Source organism: Rattus norvegicus, chromosome 17, assembly GCF_021556685.1.
Source record: "Rattus norvegicus strain SHRSP/BbbUtx chromosome 17, alternate assembly SHRSP_T2T, whole genome shotgun sequence".
In the NCBI taxonomy this organism is placed as follows: domain Eukaryota; kingdom Metazoa; phylum Chordata; class Mammalia; order Rodentia; family Muridae; genus Rattus; species Rattus norvegicus.
Window position 1 is genome coordinate 65159974 of NC_141550.1, and position 17527 is coordinate 65177500.

General features: G+C 41.5%; 1 protein-coding gene across 4 annotated transcripts in view; it reads left to right on the forward strand.

The window, feature by feature from the left end:
• The window catches only part of Ryr2 (ryanodine receptor 2), a 593362-nt gene that overhangs the window by 440008 nt on the left and 135827 nt on the right, over positions 1-17527 (forward strand). For all 4 annotated transcript variants that reach the window (XM_087591546.1, NM_032078.3, NM_001191043.3 and 1 more), the window contains 8 exon segments: positions 1135-1224; positions 1563-1700; positions 4783-4860; positions 7107-7182; positions 9651-9774; positions 10645-10760; positions 12846-12910; positions 15363-15484. In XM_087591546.1, coding sequence (XP_087447672.1) covers positions 1135-1224; positions 1563-1700; positions 4783-4860; positions 7107-7182; positions 9651-9774; positions 10645-10760; positions 12846-12910; positions 15363-15484 — 809 coding nt within the window.

A 17527-nucleotide genomic window follows, 5' to 3' on the forward strand; every position in this document is an offset into this window, starting at 1 on the left:
GCTCAGTTTGCTTTTTTATACAAGCCAGGAGCACCTGCCCGGGGATGACACCACAGACAGTGAACTGGGCCCTCCCACATGAATCAGTAATGAAGAAAATTCCCCAACATGTGCACTTCAGCCTGTCAAGATCTTTAGCTGAGAAGGAAGATCCCCTTTCTTGGTGACCCTGGTTTGTGTCAAGTTGACAAGAACTAACCAGCACAGTCTCATGCTCTGTTCCCCATTGTGCTAAGACCACACATCTCTTCCTTTCTCATAGAAATACTTTTCTGTTTCTATGATATCTGGTGTGATTCTTTGTTGTAGAAGTTAACTCAGGAAGGCCACTCAAGAGTCACGTTGATATAGTGACTCCTTTGAACACTAGGTGGCTGGGCTGGGGCTGAGATTCCTTGGGAGGGAAGTCCTGAACAGGTCCAGTGTAGCTACCTCATTTCTGAGATCTGATGGTGGTATAGGCAAAGGATGCTAATCCAGAATGGTCAAATTATCAGAAGATGAATCCATTGGTAGAGAGATACAGAAATAAGTGAATAGGAAATGTTATTCTGAGGTCTTCCTGATTTACATATTTTAAACAAATTTTTCATAGGCATGCATACATCATAGGTTGGGGCTTAAGACGTGTCAGAATAAATAGTTGTCATTCTTTGGTCCCTATAGCCTCATTGTTGGGGACTAAGCATTGGGCATGGGTGTAGTAAAACAGGGTATATTTAATCTCTGGCCAAAGGAATTCATTCCAAGAGGCTACTGAGTGTAATACTAAGAGTGAAACTCTGAATTAAGTTAGATAAATTCAGACCTCAGCCAGGTCACGATGGTGCAGGCTTTTAATTCCAGGTAGTTGGGCATCTGAGGCAGGACAACTTTAATTCCAAGGCCTTGGGATACTGAGTGAGTTCAAGGCAAAAAGTGCAGAGTCCTGGGAATGTAGCCCAGTGGTAGATTCATATAAAGCCCTGACTTCAGTCCCCAGCCATACCAAAACAAACACTAGGTCTTCATCATTTTCTAAATCCAACTTAATCTTCAGGGTTATTTTTACAAAACAGGTTCTAAACACATGCACACCTAAAGTCACCAAAATCCATATATATAACACTATTTTTAACATTTTGTTTGTTTTAGTTGGCGAATGGATGGATTTATGGGGAAATATATTCAGACTCTTCTAAGATCCAGCCACTAATGAAGCCATATAAACTCTTATCTGAAAAGGTGATTCCCCCCCCCCCTTAACTTTATAAAGTATTATGTTTTGGAAGATTTTTGTTATGTGTTTTATTAGTTCTTTAATACTTTTTATGTGTATTTGTATGTGCATACCTGAGGACAGCTTGTGAGAGTCGACTCTCTCCTTACCAGTCCTAGTTGGGTAACATTTCAGCTTTTGGCATTTCCCTTGAATATTTTTTATTTTCTGTTTTATTTATAAGAATCCAGTCATAATTGTTTTTTTAATGAAAGCAGTCTGTTTCAGAACAAACCATTAAATATTTGAATTTTCATCTTGGGTTCATGATACCACTAATGCTTGATATATTTTTTTCCTCTAGGAAAAAGAAATTTATCGTTGGCCAATCAAGGAGTCTTTAAAAACGATGCTGGCTTGGGGTTGGAGAATTGAGAGGACACGGGAGGGAGACAGTATGGCCCTTTATAACCGGACTCGGCGCATTTCTCAGACTAGCCAGGTGAGAATCATGGCAACAAATGAATTACTTGTGTCATTTAATCATATACACACATATAAATGCACACATACATACATACACAGACATAACATACACACACACACACACACACACACACACACACACACACACACACACGCATTTGCCCATATTAGAGATTCTACTCAAGTCTTCATGCATGTTAGTCAAGCACCCTGACCTTGAGCCATGTTCCCATTTCTAAAAATAATGTAAACTGATCTTGGTGGTAACTTGGCTATTGGAGAGGCTACAGCAATTTCATTCAGTCCTAGAGGTTTGAAGCCAACCTTGGAAATGTAGACAAGACTCTATTTCAAACAATAATTACAAAGATAGCATTAATAATAAGGTCTGGGTGTAGCTTAATTGATAGGGTACTTATTTCACATTTACAAAGCCCTGGGTTCAGTTCCTGGTACTGTATAAATACAGGAATGGAGATCCATGTCTGTAACATTAGCATTTGGGAGACAGAGGCATAGGATCAGGAGTTCAAGAGCATCTTTGGCTACACAGTGAGCTGAGGAAGACCCACTGTCTCAAATGAACAAACAAAAGGTAGTACCAACTTTTCTAAAGTACTCAAGATTAGTTAAAATTTTACCCAAGACCACCCCTTGCTAATAAGCTCGCAGTTAACATCAACTTTCCTGACTTCAAGAGAGCACATGTTCAGGTCCGATGAAATTATAGAAAGAGAATGGGTAGAGTTTTGAGAGAAATGGCCACGAAATGTAGGAGTGGTAGTAACAGGTATGATTGACATGGATTCTAGGGTGTGTTTGAAAGATAATAGTTTTGTTGAGTAAGCAAAAGAGCTCAGGAATTCTGGGGATGGCAAAGAGACAATGGTTAATTGGTTGCCATCACTAAGATAGCTGAGTCATGACTCCCAAAGATGCTCCTAGTCTGGTTGTGCTCACTGCTCAGAGCTGTGGTGAAGGTAGTCGGTGATGGGCCAGCAGTAGGAGTAGCTCTTAGCCAATGTTCTTGAGCATTTATGTGTGTGTGCCCAGTCCTGTGCCGAGGAGCTGCTATCATTGTCTAAGCCACACCTGCCTTTGAGCTAGGCTCTGTTTTAGTGTGAGCTCCATAGTACAGGTAGCAAACATAATTTTGAAAGTGGCAGGTGACTTGGCTTAGAGCATGTAGGTTGTCTTGTTAGATACAAGCAAGATATCACTTGCAATGTAAGATATCATCAGTTGCTTGTGCAAGAGGACAATGATTGGGGAGAGAAGAGCGGCTGATTGTGGAAGGTAATCGATCCATTTCAGTCCTGTCACCATGATCTATTTTAGTTCTGTCACTGTGATGGGATATATTGACACAAAAGGACTCAGAAGAGAAACGGCCATCCCAGCTCACAGTTCAAGGTTGCAGGCAATCGCTGTGGAAGTCAGAACAGGAAGCTGAGAGACAGTCACCTCATACCAGCAGTCAAGAGCAGAGAAATGAATGCAAGCATGTTCGCATGCTCGCATGCTCGTGCTCAGCTTGGCATCTCTACACTCAGATGTAGTTAGGAAGCCGTGGAGTCATATTTGATTGTACACTTTCACATCAATGAAGTTTTATGCACTTACTGAACACATAGAAACACACCCACACATGTGTGCACGTGCACGCACGCGCGCACACACACACACACACACACACACACACACACACGTACATACAGAGAGAGAGAGAGAGAGAGAACCAGAGCCAGAGATCTAAAAGAATGATTAGCTTTTTTACTTCTCCCTGACTCACACGCTCATTACCGGAATTTCCTTCTTCCTCATCATGTACTATTTATTTCTAATAAGATAATAGTTGAGATTTGTGAGAACACTCAGAGTTCTTCATGTCCTCCTCACTGGCTAGACTAAGATAAGGGATGGAATGCAGTGAAACTGAATGTTGACAAGCAGATGTATTCTTTATTGCTGGTTTACTTTGATGTGTCTATGTGTGTGCGTCTGTGCACCTGTCCACACACCTGAGCACACCTGCTCACAGAAAACTGAAGATGGTGTCAGATCCCCCAGAGCTGGCAATCCTGACCTACCTGATGTGCTAATGTGGGTGGTGGGAACTGAATTCTGGTCTTCTGCAGGCACCTAGCCATCCCTCCCAGCCCCTTAAAAAATTGTAGTTTATTATTATTATTTGAAAATGTCATGTATCTATTCAATCTGTTCATTCTGGGATGTTTGCTGACTTGATCTTGTGTAGGTAACCACAGCTGCCGAGAGTTCTTGTGTATATGGCCAAGTGAGATCTAGAAGACAGCCTTCCTCAGTCCGCCTCATCCTTTGGCTCTTATAGTCCTTCTGGCTTTTGGGATAGTCTCTCAGCCATCTCTCTCTCTCTCTCTCTCTCTCTCTCTCTCTCTCTCTCTCTCTCTCTCTCTCTCTCTCTCCCCCTTCACTTTGTGTGTGTATTTGTCTATCTGTTTCTGTATATGTGTGTCTGTCTGTCTCTTTGTCTCCATATATGTGTGTGTGTGTGTGTGTGTGTGTGTGTGTGTGGTGGGTTCAGTGGATCAATCATGAATCTATATACTAGCAGTTACCCACTGTGAAAGGAGCTTGTCCGAGAGCAGCAGAAATCCATAGCTGTAAACATAAATACTTATATCCAGTTTTGGAAAGGAAACATGTAGAAATAAGGCAACACTGATCATTGAAGATCTCCCTGTGAGCCAGTAAGTGTTACATGGTGAAGTTGTTCAAATCTGTGTTTATCTTCACAACTGACCTACACATATACTTGTAAAGGATTATTTGTTCCTTGTAGCTTACCAAGATTGGAAAAACATTGTGATATTTGGGATTTCTCACATACTGTTGACTATTAATTATTAAATTTTTAGACTGTCTATCCCCCTGAGGTATTATGATTAAGTATTTGATCATACGTGATTGCAAAACACTCAAATAAAAATTAAGGTGCTTTAAAGATATTTTATTGTCTTTACCTCAGAAAACATACTTTGAAACTTGCATTGTGTTTCTGAAGGCCCTTTCTGCAGTTTTTAACGAGATACTGTTTTCTTTTTAAACAAATCATCCAGGTGTCTATAGATGCTGCACATGGGTATAGCCCCCGTGCTATCGACATGAGTAACGTTACCCTCTCGAGAGACCTGCATGTAAGTATCAAGTTTTCTCAATAGTCTCTAAAGCTCACTTATGAAAAGCAAACTAGAATGCTCTCCTATGCAGTTTACAGCATGTGTTGTTTCATGGTGATCATGCGATGAGTCGACAGAGTTTATGGTTATTATACACTGACCTTTTAGTACCCCGAAAGTTGATAACAAGAGTCCTCACAAGTCCTCACCTGCTTTCATCCCTCCTGCCTCCTGTAGCTGCGAGTTTGCTAAACCGTTTTGTTCTCGGTGGGTCCCACTCTGCATCTGCCCAAGAGCTCTTTGGATTTTTGAATGAAAGACACACACACACACACATACACACACACACACACACACACACACACACACACACACGTTAATTTTGATATGTCATGACTAGCTTAATGGTGAGGCAATTCCAATCCTCTGCCTGACTAGCATACATTTCCTTCCAGTATTCCTGGCTCAACACCTTCTAAATTCTCCTTCCTCTGTCCCTTGCCAGTACAATCTCAAGGTCCCACCTTAGTCTACCTGTCCAGCCATTGGCTATTGGCATCTTTATTTCCCAACTGAAACCAGTTTGGGGCAGGGACCTGCAGTGTCTTACAAGCAAACGTGGGAATTTCCATGTAATTTGGGAATCCATTAAATCAAGTCCCAAGACCTCCCTGTGGTTTAAAGTGTTGAGATCTTCAGCTCTTGATACTTCCTATCCTGAGTCCACGATGGAACCTCCTATCACCTTGCTCCATTCCACCCAGGACATAGATTTCTCCTGAGTTCACTATTCTCCTGTTGTGCGTGTTTAATCATGTAGTGGGTTTCGGGGTCATCAGATTGACTGTCAGAGCAGGACAGTGCTTTGTCCAGTTGTCCTTATTTTACTTTGTGGTGGCCCCAGACTGTAAGCTCGAGGAAGCCTGAGCCATGGAATACAGGAGGAAAGATGGGCTCGTGCGTAACATGCCAGCATTGCAGGGCCCACAGAACTAGTACTCTCTGAAGTTTCAGGTCTTCTCTGGGAGCTTTGGTGAGCACCCCTCAGGATGAAAGTGGCTACCATTCAACTTTTTAGAGCTGTTCCCTTGGGGCAACAGAGAGGGATTGGTGATTAAGAGTACTTGTCCTTTCCTTGGAGGAACTGAGTTTATTTCCATCAATGTGAGCTCAGCAGCTCAGTGTCTGTAAGTCCAGCTCCAGAGGAGGTAGTACCCTCTTCTGGTCACTGTGAGGGCCAACACACACACACACACACACACACACACACACACACACACACACACACACTGTGGGTGCCCTGCCCTTTGTGGGTGCCCACAGAGAAACATACATAAACATAAAATACATGAGAAAGAGTTAATAATCAACCATGAATACCACCTTAATTAAGGACCACCTTAATTGCTCATAGTAAAGAATGCATATTTTAGTTTGCTCATCTATGGAAGTTGATTGCATTCCATTTGTCCCATACATAGCCCTGTGTGTTCTGTGTCACTAGGATGTATGCTTTGGAATGAATTATTTGGATGAAAGATAAAGCCTTACTTCCACAGAGCTTACATTACCAAGTCAGTGTAGAACATTGATCTCAGTATGATTAATGTTACTTCAAGAGAACTAAGGATATAAATATGGACTTAATGTGCTGGTCAAATGTTTGGTTTACTCCCCATTCTTGCTCATGCAAGAACCAATTGAAGTGACATTGTAATATAGACTATGAAAGAGCCCAAGAATATTAGAATTTTTCCCTCAAAATTCACAAGGCCTCAGAAAAGATAACATGTGTATTCTGAGACCCTCCATTTAATTTAGACAAACAATGATCTAGAAGTAAAATATTTGTTTACATTGGAATCTTCTTTTAGATATTTAAGAAGGTACAGGTTGGTTTATAAAACTTTTAGTTAAAACGCAAATTTGTATTTATGTCTATTTTTCTGTTCACACCCAGAGTTATTTCGAAGCTTCATCGGGGAATCAACAAAAGACACATTTAAGTATAATAAATAGCAAAGGCTATTCCCATCAAATCCACAGTGTGGAGATATTTACCATGCAATTTGTCAAATCATTAAAACCGTATGGAATCGGATTTCCAATGTGAGAAGGTTGTGTGTGACTACATTTTAGGTTCATTTCAGCACCAATTTCTGCTCTCTTGCTTTAAGACATGTCTGTGCGTCCTACCTGAGGAGACTGCTCTGTGCTCTTTCACAGAACTATCAGTTGACTTCTGCATATTTGGTCTGTTGCAGGCTATGGCGGAGATGATGGCTGAAAACTACCACAACATATGGGCCAAGAAAAAGAAAATGGAGCTGGAATCCAAAGGTAGTATTTCCTAGAGACCTTTATTTAAAAACAGAGTTTACTGTTGGCGCATAGGATGCTAATGAGGTATTCCTCTCTTGTGCTTAAAACCTCACCTCTCACTGTACCTTCATTATTCAAAAATGTTTCAAGCATGCCCACATCCAGAGTCCAAGAAACTGTAATTTCTTTTCTGTTAGTGTGTATTCCTTGAATTTATTAGTTTTCCCCTCCTCCCTCTTTGTATCTTAATGCTGACTGGATTTATACTATTCTGAAAACACCGTAATTAGTATGGAGGGGCTGGACACTTGTTTATTAGTATATATATTTGTAAGACTTTAAGCACAATCCTCACAGCTAACTAACCTGTCACCAGTCCTCTTGTTTACACTAGCTGTGTTACTGCCTCTCCTGTGCTTGGGTTTCCTCTTTCCCCACTCTCTCTAGTTTTATTGTTAGTGCTGGGGGTTGAACTCAAGCCTTGGGCATGCTAGGCCAGTGCCTTAGGGACAGCTGCTGCCAGGAACTATCCTCTCAGCCTTCCTTTTAACTTTGCATTTGAGACAGAGTTACCGCGAGATGTGAGGCTGGCTGTAAACATACTATGTCCCCAAAGTAGGCTGCCACTCTCCTTTTGCCTCTGGCTCCTGAGTTACAGGCCCTTTTCCCCTTACTCTTTTCTTTTAAATAATTTTTAGATTCATTTTGATTTTGTGTGTGTGTGTGTGTGTGTGTGTGTGTGTGTGTGTGTGTGAATGCAGTGCCCACAGAGGTAGAAATTGGGCATCAGTTCCCCTAGAGCTGGACTTGGAGATTTGGTGATTGTAATGTGGGTTCTGGGACCCAAAGCTGTCCTCTGGAAAAGTAGTGAGTGCTCTTAACCACTGAGTCATATCTCCAGTCTCTTTTCTACTCTTTAAAAAGTACCAATATGCTAATGAAATCTTTTCATGATTTACTTACATAAATGTATGATTCAAGCTAATACAATTTACATAGAAAGTTTCCTGCACGGTTATACATTTGGCCTGAATTTGTACACATATTTTGTGTGTGTGTGTATGTGTGTGTGTGTCTGTGTGTATGTGTGTGTGTGTGTGTGTGAGAGAGAGAGAGAGAGAGAGAGAGAGAGAGAGAGAGAGAGAGAGAGATTTCCCTGTGTGTTAAGGTTGGAAACCCTTAGTGATTCAGCATTGAACTTGCACAGTTTTATTTCTTCTAATTCCAATTTCTTTTTATCATCATTGCACCTATTTGTACATGAATGGATCTACTTTAGAAAAACAGGGAGAAAAAAATTATTGCTCACTCTGGTGTTTGGTGCCCTTGGGGAGTGTATGAAAGGTTAAGGGAGAATGAGAGACCAGGGTAGAAATGTGACTCTTGTAGCTCAGGACTTCCTAGCATACGCAAGGCCCTGGGGTTAATCCCTGGACACGCTAATGGCGAGAGAGGAAAAGAATAGAAGGCAAGAGTTAAAGTCTTAAAACTCAGTGACCAGGGTTAGGCCTGCACTTCTTTCTTCTCCACTTTGATGTGAACAAGCTCACAAGTCAGAGCAAGCATTGGTATATTTCGGGTAGCATCCTGGGAACTCTTGTTTATTCCCTGGACTCTCTGTTAAGCCACATATCTTTCTTCCCAAATAACACGCTCATACCTACACATCCAGTAAGCCAGAGCGAGGTGGGTTCCTGCTATCTAGAGGGGCTCTCACCCCTACTTATGATTCCTTTTATTTTGTTAATATGACAAAATCTCATGTAGCACAGGGGAGCTTGAACTTGAAATATAGCTAAGGATGGACTCCAACTCCTCATCCTCCTGTCTCCACCTCCCAGGTGCTGTAATGTAAGTATGTACTCCCATGCCTGAAAGATTCTTATGAGTTTTAAAATCTCATAAACCTATTTTCTATAATATCCATATTCTATAACATAATATGTAATATTATGTATAATATAATATGAATGTTCTAAATGATATCCAGGCGATTGCTAGAAGCTACTGGCTGAAAGCTTTTAATTTTTCAAATATTAGAAACATAATAGTGGTCAGCTTTTAACTTAGCATGCAATTTTGTATGTATTTATATGCATACTATGATCTAGTAGGTGCCACAAGAATTCTGTACTGAAGAGATTTTTTTCCTTTCTTTTTTCCTTGGAATAGAAAAACGAAGCATTACCTTAAAAACCCCTTTAACATCTCTCCTCAGTTATGCCTGCTTTATTGACTATTACCATGCCTCAACTTTAAGGCTCTGTCTAACAAAAGAACACCCTTGACTTTTTTCTTTCCATGGTGACAGCAGATGTAAACAGCACTTGATATTTCAAAAACATGCATTTTTCAGACTGGAGATGCTGGTTGCAAGGCTCATGGCATTGTCTGGGTGCCATCTCAGAGTGTGTGGTATGGTCCTTTATTTTTTTTTTCTTGCTGATCTCTCTCTCTGTCTCCCTCTCTTTCTCTCTTTCTCTCAGGAGGAGGAAACCACCCCCTGCTAGTGCCCTATGACACACTGACAGCCAAGGAGAAAGCCAAGGACAGAGAAAAGGCCCAGGACATCTTCAAGTTCCTACAGATCAGTGGTTATGCTGTATCCAGGCAAGTGGATACCCATTTCATGTTCTTTCCAAGTTATCATTGGGATTCCGACTGAAAATGAGCTCAATGGTCTGATTAAACCCTGGGGGTGGGGGTGGGGGTGGGGTGTGGGAGGGGTGTGGGGTGGGGGAGGGGGTGGGGGTGGGGATAGGGCTGGTTAGTACATTCAAAGTACACCTTCTGGTAAAACACCCAACAGAAGCAGCCTAAAGGAGAGAGGATTCATTTGATCTCCCAATTCTTGGTTGCAATCCATCTTTAGAGAAGTCAGTGGCAGTAGTTTGAAGCTCTTTGTTCCAACACCATGGAAAGCAGAGCATAATGAATGCACACGTGATTAGGACCCAAAAGAGCCTCTCCCTTTACACAGCCAGAGAGCAATGCTATTTATTTTCAGGCTTTTCTTACATCCCTTAGGGCAACCACACACATGCCCACAGGTCAGCCTGGCCTAGATAGTCCCTCACTGAGGCTCCTCTCACAAAGAATTCTAAGTTGTGTCAAGTTTAACCATCACACAGCGTTCTTAGCTGTTAGTTCCGTTAGTTCCTTTTGCTTTCATTCAGCTGCCTTCCGGTATTTCAGCAAACTCTAATGCAACACTTTAGAGTTGGAGATCGTTTGCTTTAGTTTCATACTAGATGCAAATATTCCATTTAGGTAAACCCCCTTTAGTCATAAGCGGTTAGAATATTATTATATTCAATTTTATGTGTAGCTTTAAAGTAAAATTTTGTCTTCTGAGATCTCGCTCTCTCTATCACACACACACACACACACACACACACACACACTCTCTCTCTCTCTCTCTCTCTCTCTCTCTCTCTCTCTCTCTCTCTCTCTCTCCTTTATTTACTTTTGCTGTTCCAGAGGGTTCAAGGACCTGGATCTGGACACACCTTCCATTGAGAAGCGATTTGCCTACAGTTTCCTGCAGCAGCTGATCCGATATGTGGACGAGGCCCATCAGTACATCCTGGAGTTTGGTATGTAGCTGGTCTTGGTGCTCCTCATTCGGTTCTTGCTATTCCCAGAGCGTCCACAGCATAGAGGAAGGGATTGCTCCCACACAATGTCCATCTCAGTAGAAAGGAGAGCTAACAGCCAGGAGTATGTAACAGCCAACAAGTTGCTAGCGAGTGGGTCAAATTTGAGAACTTTAAAACATCCACACAGTGTTGTATGAGCGCACATGGATGACTTACACACTCACAGAAGTTTGGTTGCTGCCAATGCTTCCCCTACAATATGTTAGTAATGGCTTTTTGGCACAAAATGACTCTTTTTTTCTGAATCAAATATCTTCAGCAGTGGGGCAGCCAGGTTAAAGATGGTTCATATTTGAGCTTCTTGGGCTTTTTTGTTGTTGTTTGTTTGTTTTGTTTTTGAGGTAGGGGCTCACTAGTTTACTGTATTAAATAGACTGGTCTTGGATTTAAAGAGGTCTATGTGCCTGCTTCTGCCTCCTGAGTGTTGGGATTAAAGGCCCGTGTCATCACACCTGGGTTAAAACAGTATTTTAATACTGAAAATTTGACACTCTGGTGATGAGAGTTTCCTCCCAGGCCTTTTCATGCCACTGCATGGTAGTTTCACAGGGGTAGAGAGAACTGCAGGCTAGGGCATTAGCAGTTACTTTTCATGTTTCCCCCCTCCCCTCCTCTCTCCCTTCCTTCTTCCCTCCCTCCCTCCCTCCTTCCCTCCCTCCCTCCTTCCCTCCTTCCTTCCTTCCTTCCTTCCTTCCTTCCTTCCTTTATTTCTATTCCAGCTTCATTTCTGCTGCTGTGGTTCTGTTCTCATATTTCTTAACATATTTAATGTGGAAAGGGATATTTCTTCCTGAAATATTGCTGTTCTGGTTGTACACAACACTATCTTGATATATTTCAACACAAGGAAGTCCCTTAAAAGATATCTATAAGCTAGCAGATTGGAGGTGCAGGCCTTGAAATGCCAGCTACATGGGAAGCTGAGGCAGAAAGATTGCAAGTTCAAGGCCAACCTGGGCTACAGAGTAAGGTTAAGGCCAGCCGAGATAACGTCTTGAAAGCTAGCCTCAAAACAAAACAAAACAACAACAACAATAACAACACACACACACACACACACACACACACACACACACACACACACACATACCAGGTAGAGGGCTAGAGATGCCACCTACTGGTAGAGCACTTGGTGGATTCTTTGTTCTATCCTCAGGGAAGGGGTGGGGAATTGGGGGGAGGGGAGGGATTAAAATATAAAAAACAAGCAACCCCCCAAAACCTCCCAAAATTCATTTTTTGTTTTGATATCATAAAATATCACCTGTCTTCCAAAAAATTTACTCTGAATTTTTACCTAAGATTTGCTAAATCATATATCATCATTCCTATTTCTAATGGCAAAGGGTTTTGTTTTTTTTTTTTCCTAGCACAAGTCGTTTGGAGCCTTATAAAATTTGGATCCTTACGCTCACCTCTGAACCTTTTAGTTCCACACAAAGTCCTGCATATTGACAGGGCTGCTTAGACTGTTACTACCTCTCCTGTGTATGCATGCACAGACCTCTTCTGTGTGCGTGCAAGGGGTTATGGAGACCGCCTTCCAAGCCAGGATGCTAAGGCTGATCATTCCTGACCTGTGTCTTTACACTGTAAACCTTTGGGGGAACTGAAAGTGGTTTTGTTTCTCATAGCAAATCCCCTTTTGTCAGTCCTCCACAGACATGCTCACAGGCTAACTTGATCTAGACAATTGTTCAGTTGAAACTCTCTTCCCAGGGACCCTTGGCTGTGTCAGGTTGACGGAGAACACTAACCGGCACACACGTCCACGGTGTTTTTGTACTTATAACTCTCCAAACGAGTTGGCCATAGCAACTGTCTAATTTGTGCATGACTGTTCCTTTAAAGAACTTGTATATTTCACCATGTTGCTGAATTTAACCCGTAATACTTTGGCGTTTTCTATTCAGTTTGTCGGGATGATACATGTAGGAAGGCATTTTAAGCTATGTGTTTTGGAGACATCTCTTAAAGTGCTGGAAGTGCAACACGGACCACAACCCCTTTTTCTGTCCACAGACGGTGGCAGCAGAAGCAAAGGAGAGCATTTCCCGTACGAGCAAGAGATCAAGTTCTTCGCCAAAGTACAGTATACGACACACCTTGTTTCTGCTTCAGTTGTGTATTTACAAACTAGACCCATCAGATCGTCACTACCTTCTAGAATACACTTGTCTATAAATGCTCCTCTCAGTACAAGTACACACTCTCTGGCTCAGAAATGACTGCGTGACTAACATGACACAGGTCTGTCTGTGGTGTTCTCAGTCAGTACTTACCTCACGCTCACTCCGCTCTCCCCAACACGTTCCTCACACCATTTAGTTATGCCAAAAAAAGAGAATAAGCTCTAATTCCGGTGGCTCTCTTGTGGGAAATAGAGGATCTCAATTTCTTAACATTTTGTACATTTTTTGTTAGCTAATGAGCTTAGCTACATATGAATGAGCAGACACACACACACACGCAGGCACACGCACATGCACACACATGCACACGTTACTCTGGTCACAAATTCTGTGTTGTGGCAGTTCTCAGTCTTGCTCTTTCACAAGCTGAGGCTTGGAGGATAAATTGTTCATAGGGAGAGCATAGCCTTCATTCTAATCGGTCCTATTTCATAGGAACTTGTCAAGGGCTCTCCATATTGCTGTGGAAGTCATCACTTCCTTTGACCAATCAGTCAGCCACTAGGATCACTTACTTCCTCAGGTGTGTCAGAAAGTAGCCTGGCCTGGGGGCTGACACAGATACATTACTCTCGCCCTTAGACAAGTGTCTGTATCCTAACATCGCCTTGCAGTTAGGTTGGAGGCTTACTGTTATTGGCTGTTTCTACTGGCATTGGCGATAGTTCAGATAATTTCTATAAGCACCACGCTAGATAGATTTTCAAGTGGCCTGCTCTCCGAATGATTAACAACCTTCGGTTATATTTTTCAGAATTACACATTTGACTGGAGGTCTTGTCTTTTCTTTCCACTCAGAGTTTCTTACAGCCATACAAAGATGTGGTTTATGCCTGGATGGACATTGTTAGTGATAGATAGATGGTATATTGACAGGATAGATAGAGAGAAAGATGACTGCTAGAGAAATACATCAGTCATTTCCAACCACTACATTTTTTCAATCTCCTCTTGGTACCTAGTTATCAGAATGATGTATATTCGTGTCATGAATACACCTTTAAACTGCCTACTTACCCAACACTCCTAGTTGCTGATGATAGATGTTTAATGTGGCTTAATTTCATCTTTTGTTTTGATCAAATCTCTACTATCTGCCAGCCAGTATATTCAGGCTCTTAGAAAGACTTTCAAGAGAGTGATATTATATAAATTGTTTAGTCATTCAGCATAACTGTTTTATGCTGCAAGGTAGGAGAAAAACACTATTATCCAGCAAAATAGAGCAAGTACCAATTTAGGAGATCAGAAAGTAACTATATGGATCTAAAAATACAACCTTGTTTCTTGCTTTCTTTTGCCTAAAAGGCAGAGAGAGAGAGAGAGAGAGAGAGAGAGAGAGTGTGTGTTATTCTGTCCAAAATTATATATACAAATGCCTTGTAGGGGCATAGAACATAAGATTTTTCTCTAATGAGGTCAGTAAAGGTCACCCACCCAATGGAGTACCCCTGAGCTGAGGCCTTCTGGTAAGGAATGTGAAGAGTCAGAAGTATCTGTCACAAACAGGAAATTGCATGTACCAAGACATGTAGACAAATACACTGAGTAGAAGAGAGTCAACCCAGGGGGGCGGGGCTAAACTTGAACATAGCATTGACTTTGACTTTGCAAAGAAACATACCATTGTGTGGTTTTGAATGGATGTTCATTTCCCAGTCAACATCTACAAAGCATAAGTGATGGGGCAACCAGCCACACACAGTAGACAGTAGGACGAACGGGCCAATACCACACCCTTGGCAGTTCTCACACATAATAGCAACTCAGTGTGTGGTAATCCAGGAAACTTGAGAGCCCATTGGCCACTGTACTGCATTTTATGAACACTATCACATATGTCTCATATTGAGAAAATAAGGAGAATAATTCTGAACCATTGAAAATTGCTGTTCCTAGTAACTCCTAGCACATCCTACTCCACTCCCACTACATGCTCATACACATGCACACATACAAACATACACACATGTCCACATGCATACATATACACTTGTGCACATGTATATATACCACACATGCATACATACACACATGTGCACTGCATGCATACATATTTATGCAAATTCATGTATACACACATGTGCACATGCATACATGCACGCATGTTTACATACACACATGTGCAAATGCATATATACACACATGTGCGCATGCATACATACATGTAGGAATACATGCATATATATACACATGCATACATACACATATGCACCCATGCATGGGATGGAGCTGACAGAAGGGATCTAGATGTACCTACTGAATCAGCACAGACATAGTATTGTCTGAGTTTTGGTTCTTCTTCCTATCATACTCCACTCCATAGATCTATTTTCTTTCCTCTCAGGTTGTTCTTCCTTTAATTGATCAGTATTTCAAAAACCATCGCCTGTACTTCTTGTCTGCTGCAAGCAGGCCTCTTTGCACCGGAGGACATGCGTCCAACAAGGAGAAGGAGATGGTTACAAGGTAAAGAGTGATGGCCTCAAAGCTTTATATTTGATTTTTTTCTTTGTGTTTACATTTGGGTCAGAGAACTAACCACAGGTCCTAGAGTAGAGGAGAAGGGTCTCCTCCTCTTTCCCCCGAGCCTAACACTAGGTGCACAGAGGCTCTGCAAGTTAACGTGTATGTGTTAGAGACAGGTCTTTATTTTTGCCATTTAAAGGAATCGGTAACAAAAGAAATAAAATACCATTCAAGACAAAATAGTTAGGGTGCAATCTCCAGTCATCAGCATAAACCAATCAAAATAACAGCCAGAGTCTCCAAGAAGGCTGGAGAGGAATCTCCAGGCTGGTATTTATGAAAAAATTTTCAGAACGTTTTATGAACATTATTTTTTTTTGAATTTTTCTTGACAATCTAATATTTGACAGCTTTTTAAAGAAAGCAATGCCCTACTTAGACACTTTTAATTTAAAAAATTTTTAAACTGCATCATGGTAATGGGATGAAGTACAACAAAACAAAACATTCTTTTCTGGTATTCTCTGTGCCTTTTGACCTGGCATCTTAGAAATGCCTTATTTGGTTTAAAGTTGACATATTCTTCATAGATTTTTTTCAATATGAAGGTCTTCTGCATTTCTGGGGTGTATTTTCTTAAAACTCTGTTAGAACTCAGTCCGCACAAAGACGGATGGCCATGAAGATCTCAGGCACACAGTGCTCACAGCCATCCCAAGCTTTTGAAATGCATCTGAGCAGTATTCTCACAAAGAGAGTAAACAGCGTATGAAGAGCCCTGGCTTCTCTTGGCCTTGACTTTCCTGCCATGTCAGAGAGAGAGTGAGATCCTGGAACTGGGGGACCATCATCAGTGGTAGAGAGGACTGAAGAGTCCAGGCTTGCATAATGTGAGAGAGTGGAACTGGCTGAAATGTCCAGCTCATTTAACTTCTATTACCTAATCCCCACTGCACATATAGACACTCTGTCTGTCTGTCTGTCTGTCACTTTCTCTTTCTCTCTTGTGTCTCTGTCTCTCTGTCTCTGTCTCTCTCCTCTCTTCCTGTCTGAGTATCTGTCTTTCCTTAAATATTGATCTCCCTGTGAGGTTGATAAAACACACTTATGAGCACAGCAGGGTCGGGGACAGTGCACAGTCGCACCCCACTCTGGGACTGTACCCCTTCCAACTTGGGCATGACCTTCCTCCCCAAATTCCCTAAGAAGGGAAAGGGCAGTCTTGCAGAATTTCACACAAGTACTCATCAATGTCTTCAGTTCCATGGCTCTATGGACTTGGAGAACACACAAACAGCCAGAAAACCCAGAGGCAACCAGGACCCACAGAGCATGATGAACCTCGAATCTTCAGTTCTTTCTGTGGTCACTTACCTGTTTTTTAACAGAAGCCTATTCCCCAAGGGTGTCTGTGATTTAAGGATCACTTGGTGGGTGTAAACCAAGAGAAAATTTACAAAGAGAAAGCAATAAAGACACATAAATAAACCAAAACAAACTTTATGGTTTTTTTCATTTTTCACATGCTAGTCAATATCAGCCTTACTCTTAGAAATGTTACATGTCCACAACAGACAGTTGTCAAAACACTAAGTTGTATATTCTTAAGTACACACAAGTTTTTCTTGCTGATTATACTTAAATAAACCTAGAAAGAAATAGAACTACATACCCCTGAAGCAGACTAGCCTAATGTCTATAAGCAATTTTGTATCCCATGGAGAAAAAAATTAGAACCACAGCTTTCTAGCGCTGTCACCCAATGATGTAGTTGTGTGGCTCTAGAAGGCCACCAGACAACTCTTGCTAATGACATAACACTATAGGTTTTCAATGATGCCATCTTCCATTTAATAGCACCTAATAGAAAGAGGACTGGTAAGATGTACTTTTCCCATTAGCATTTCCACAAAAGAAACACATGCATTTTAAAGATCTCAGCACACACGTGCCCACACGCAAACACACACACAAATAGAGGCACAGTAGAAGTAGATTATTTCATAATGGTGCTTTAGTGTCTGTTATAGGAAGTTAATCTTA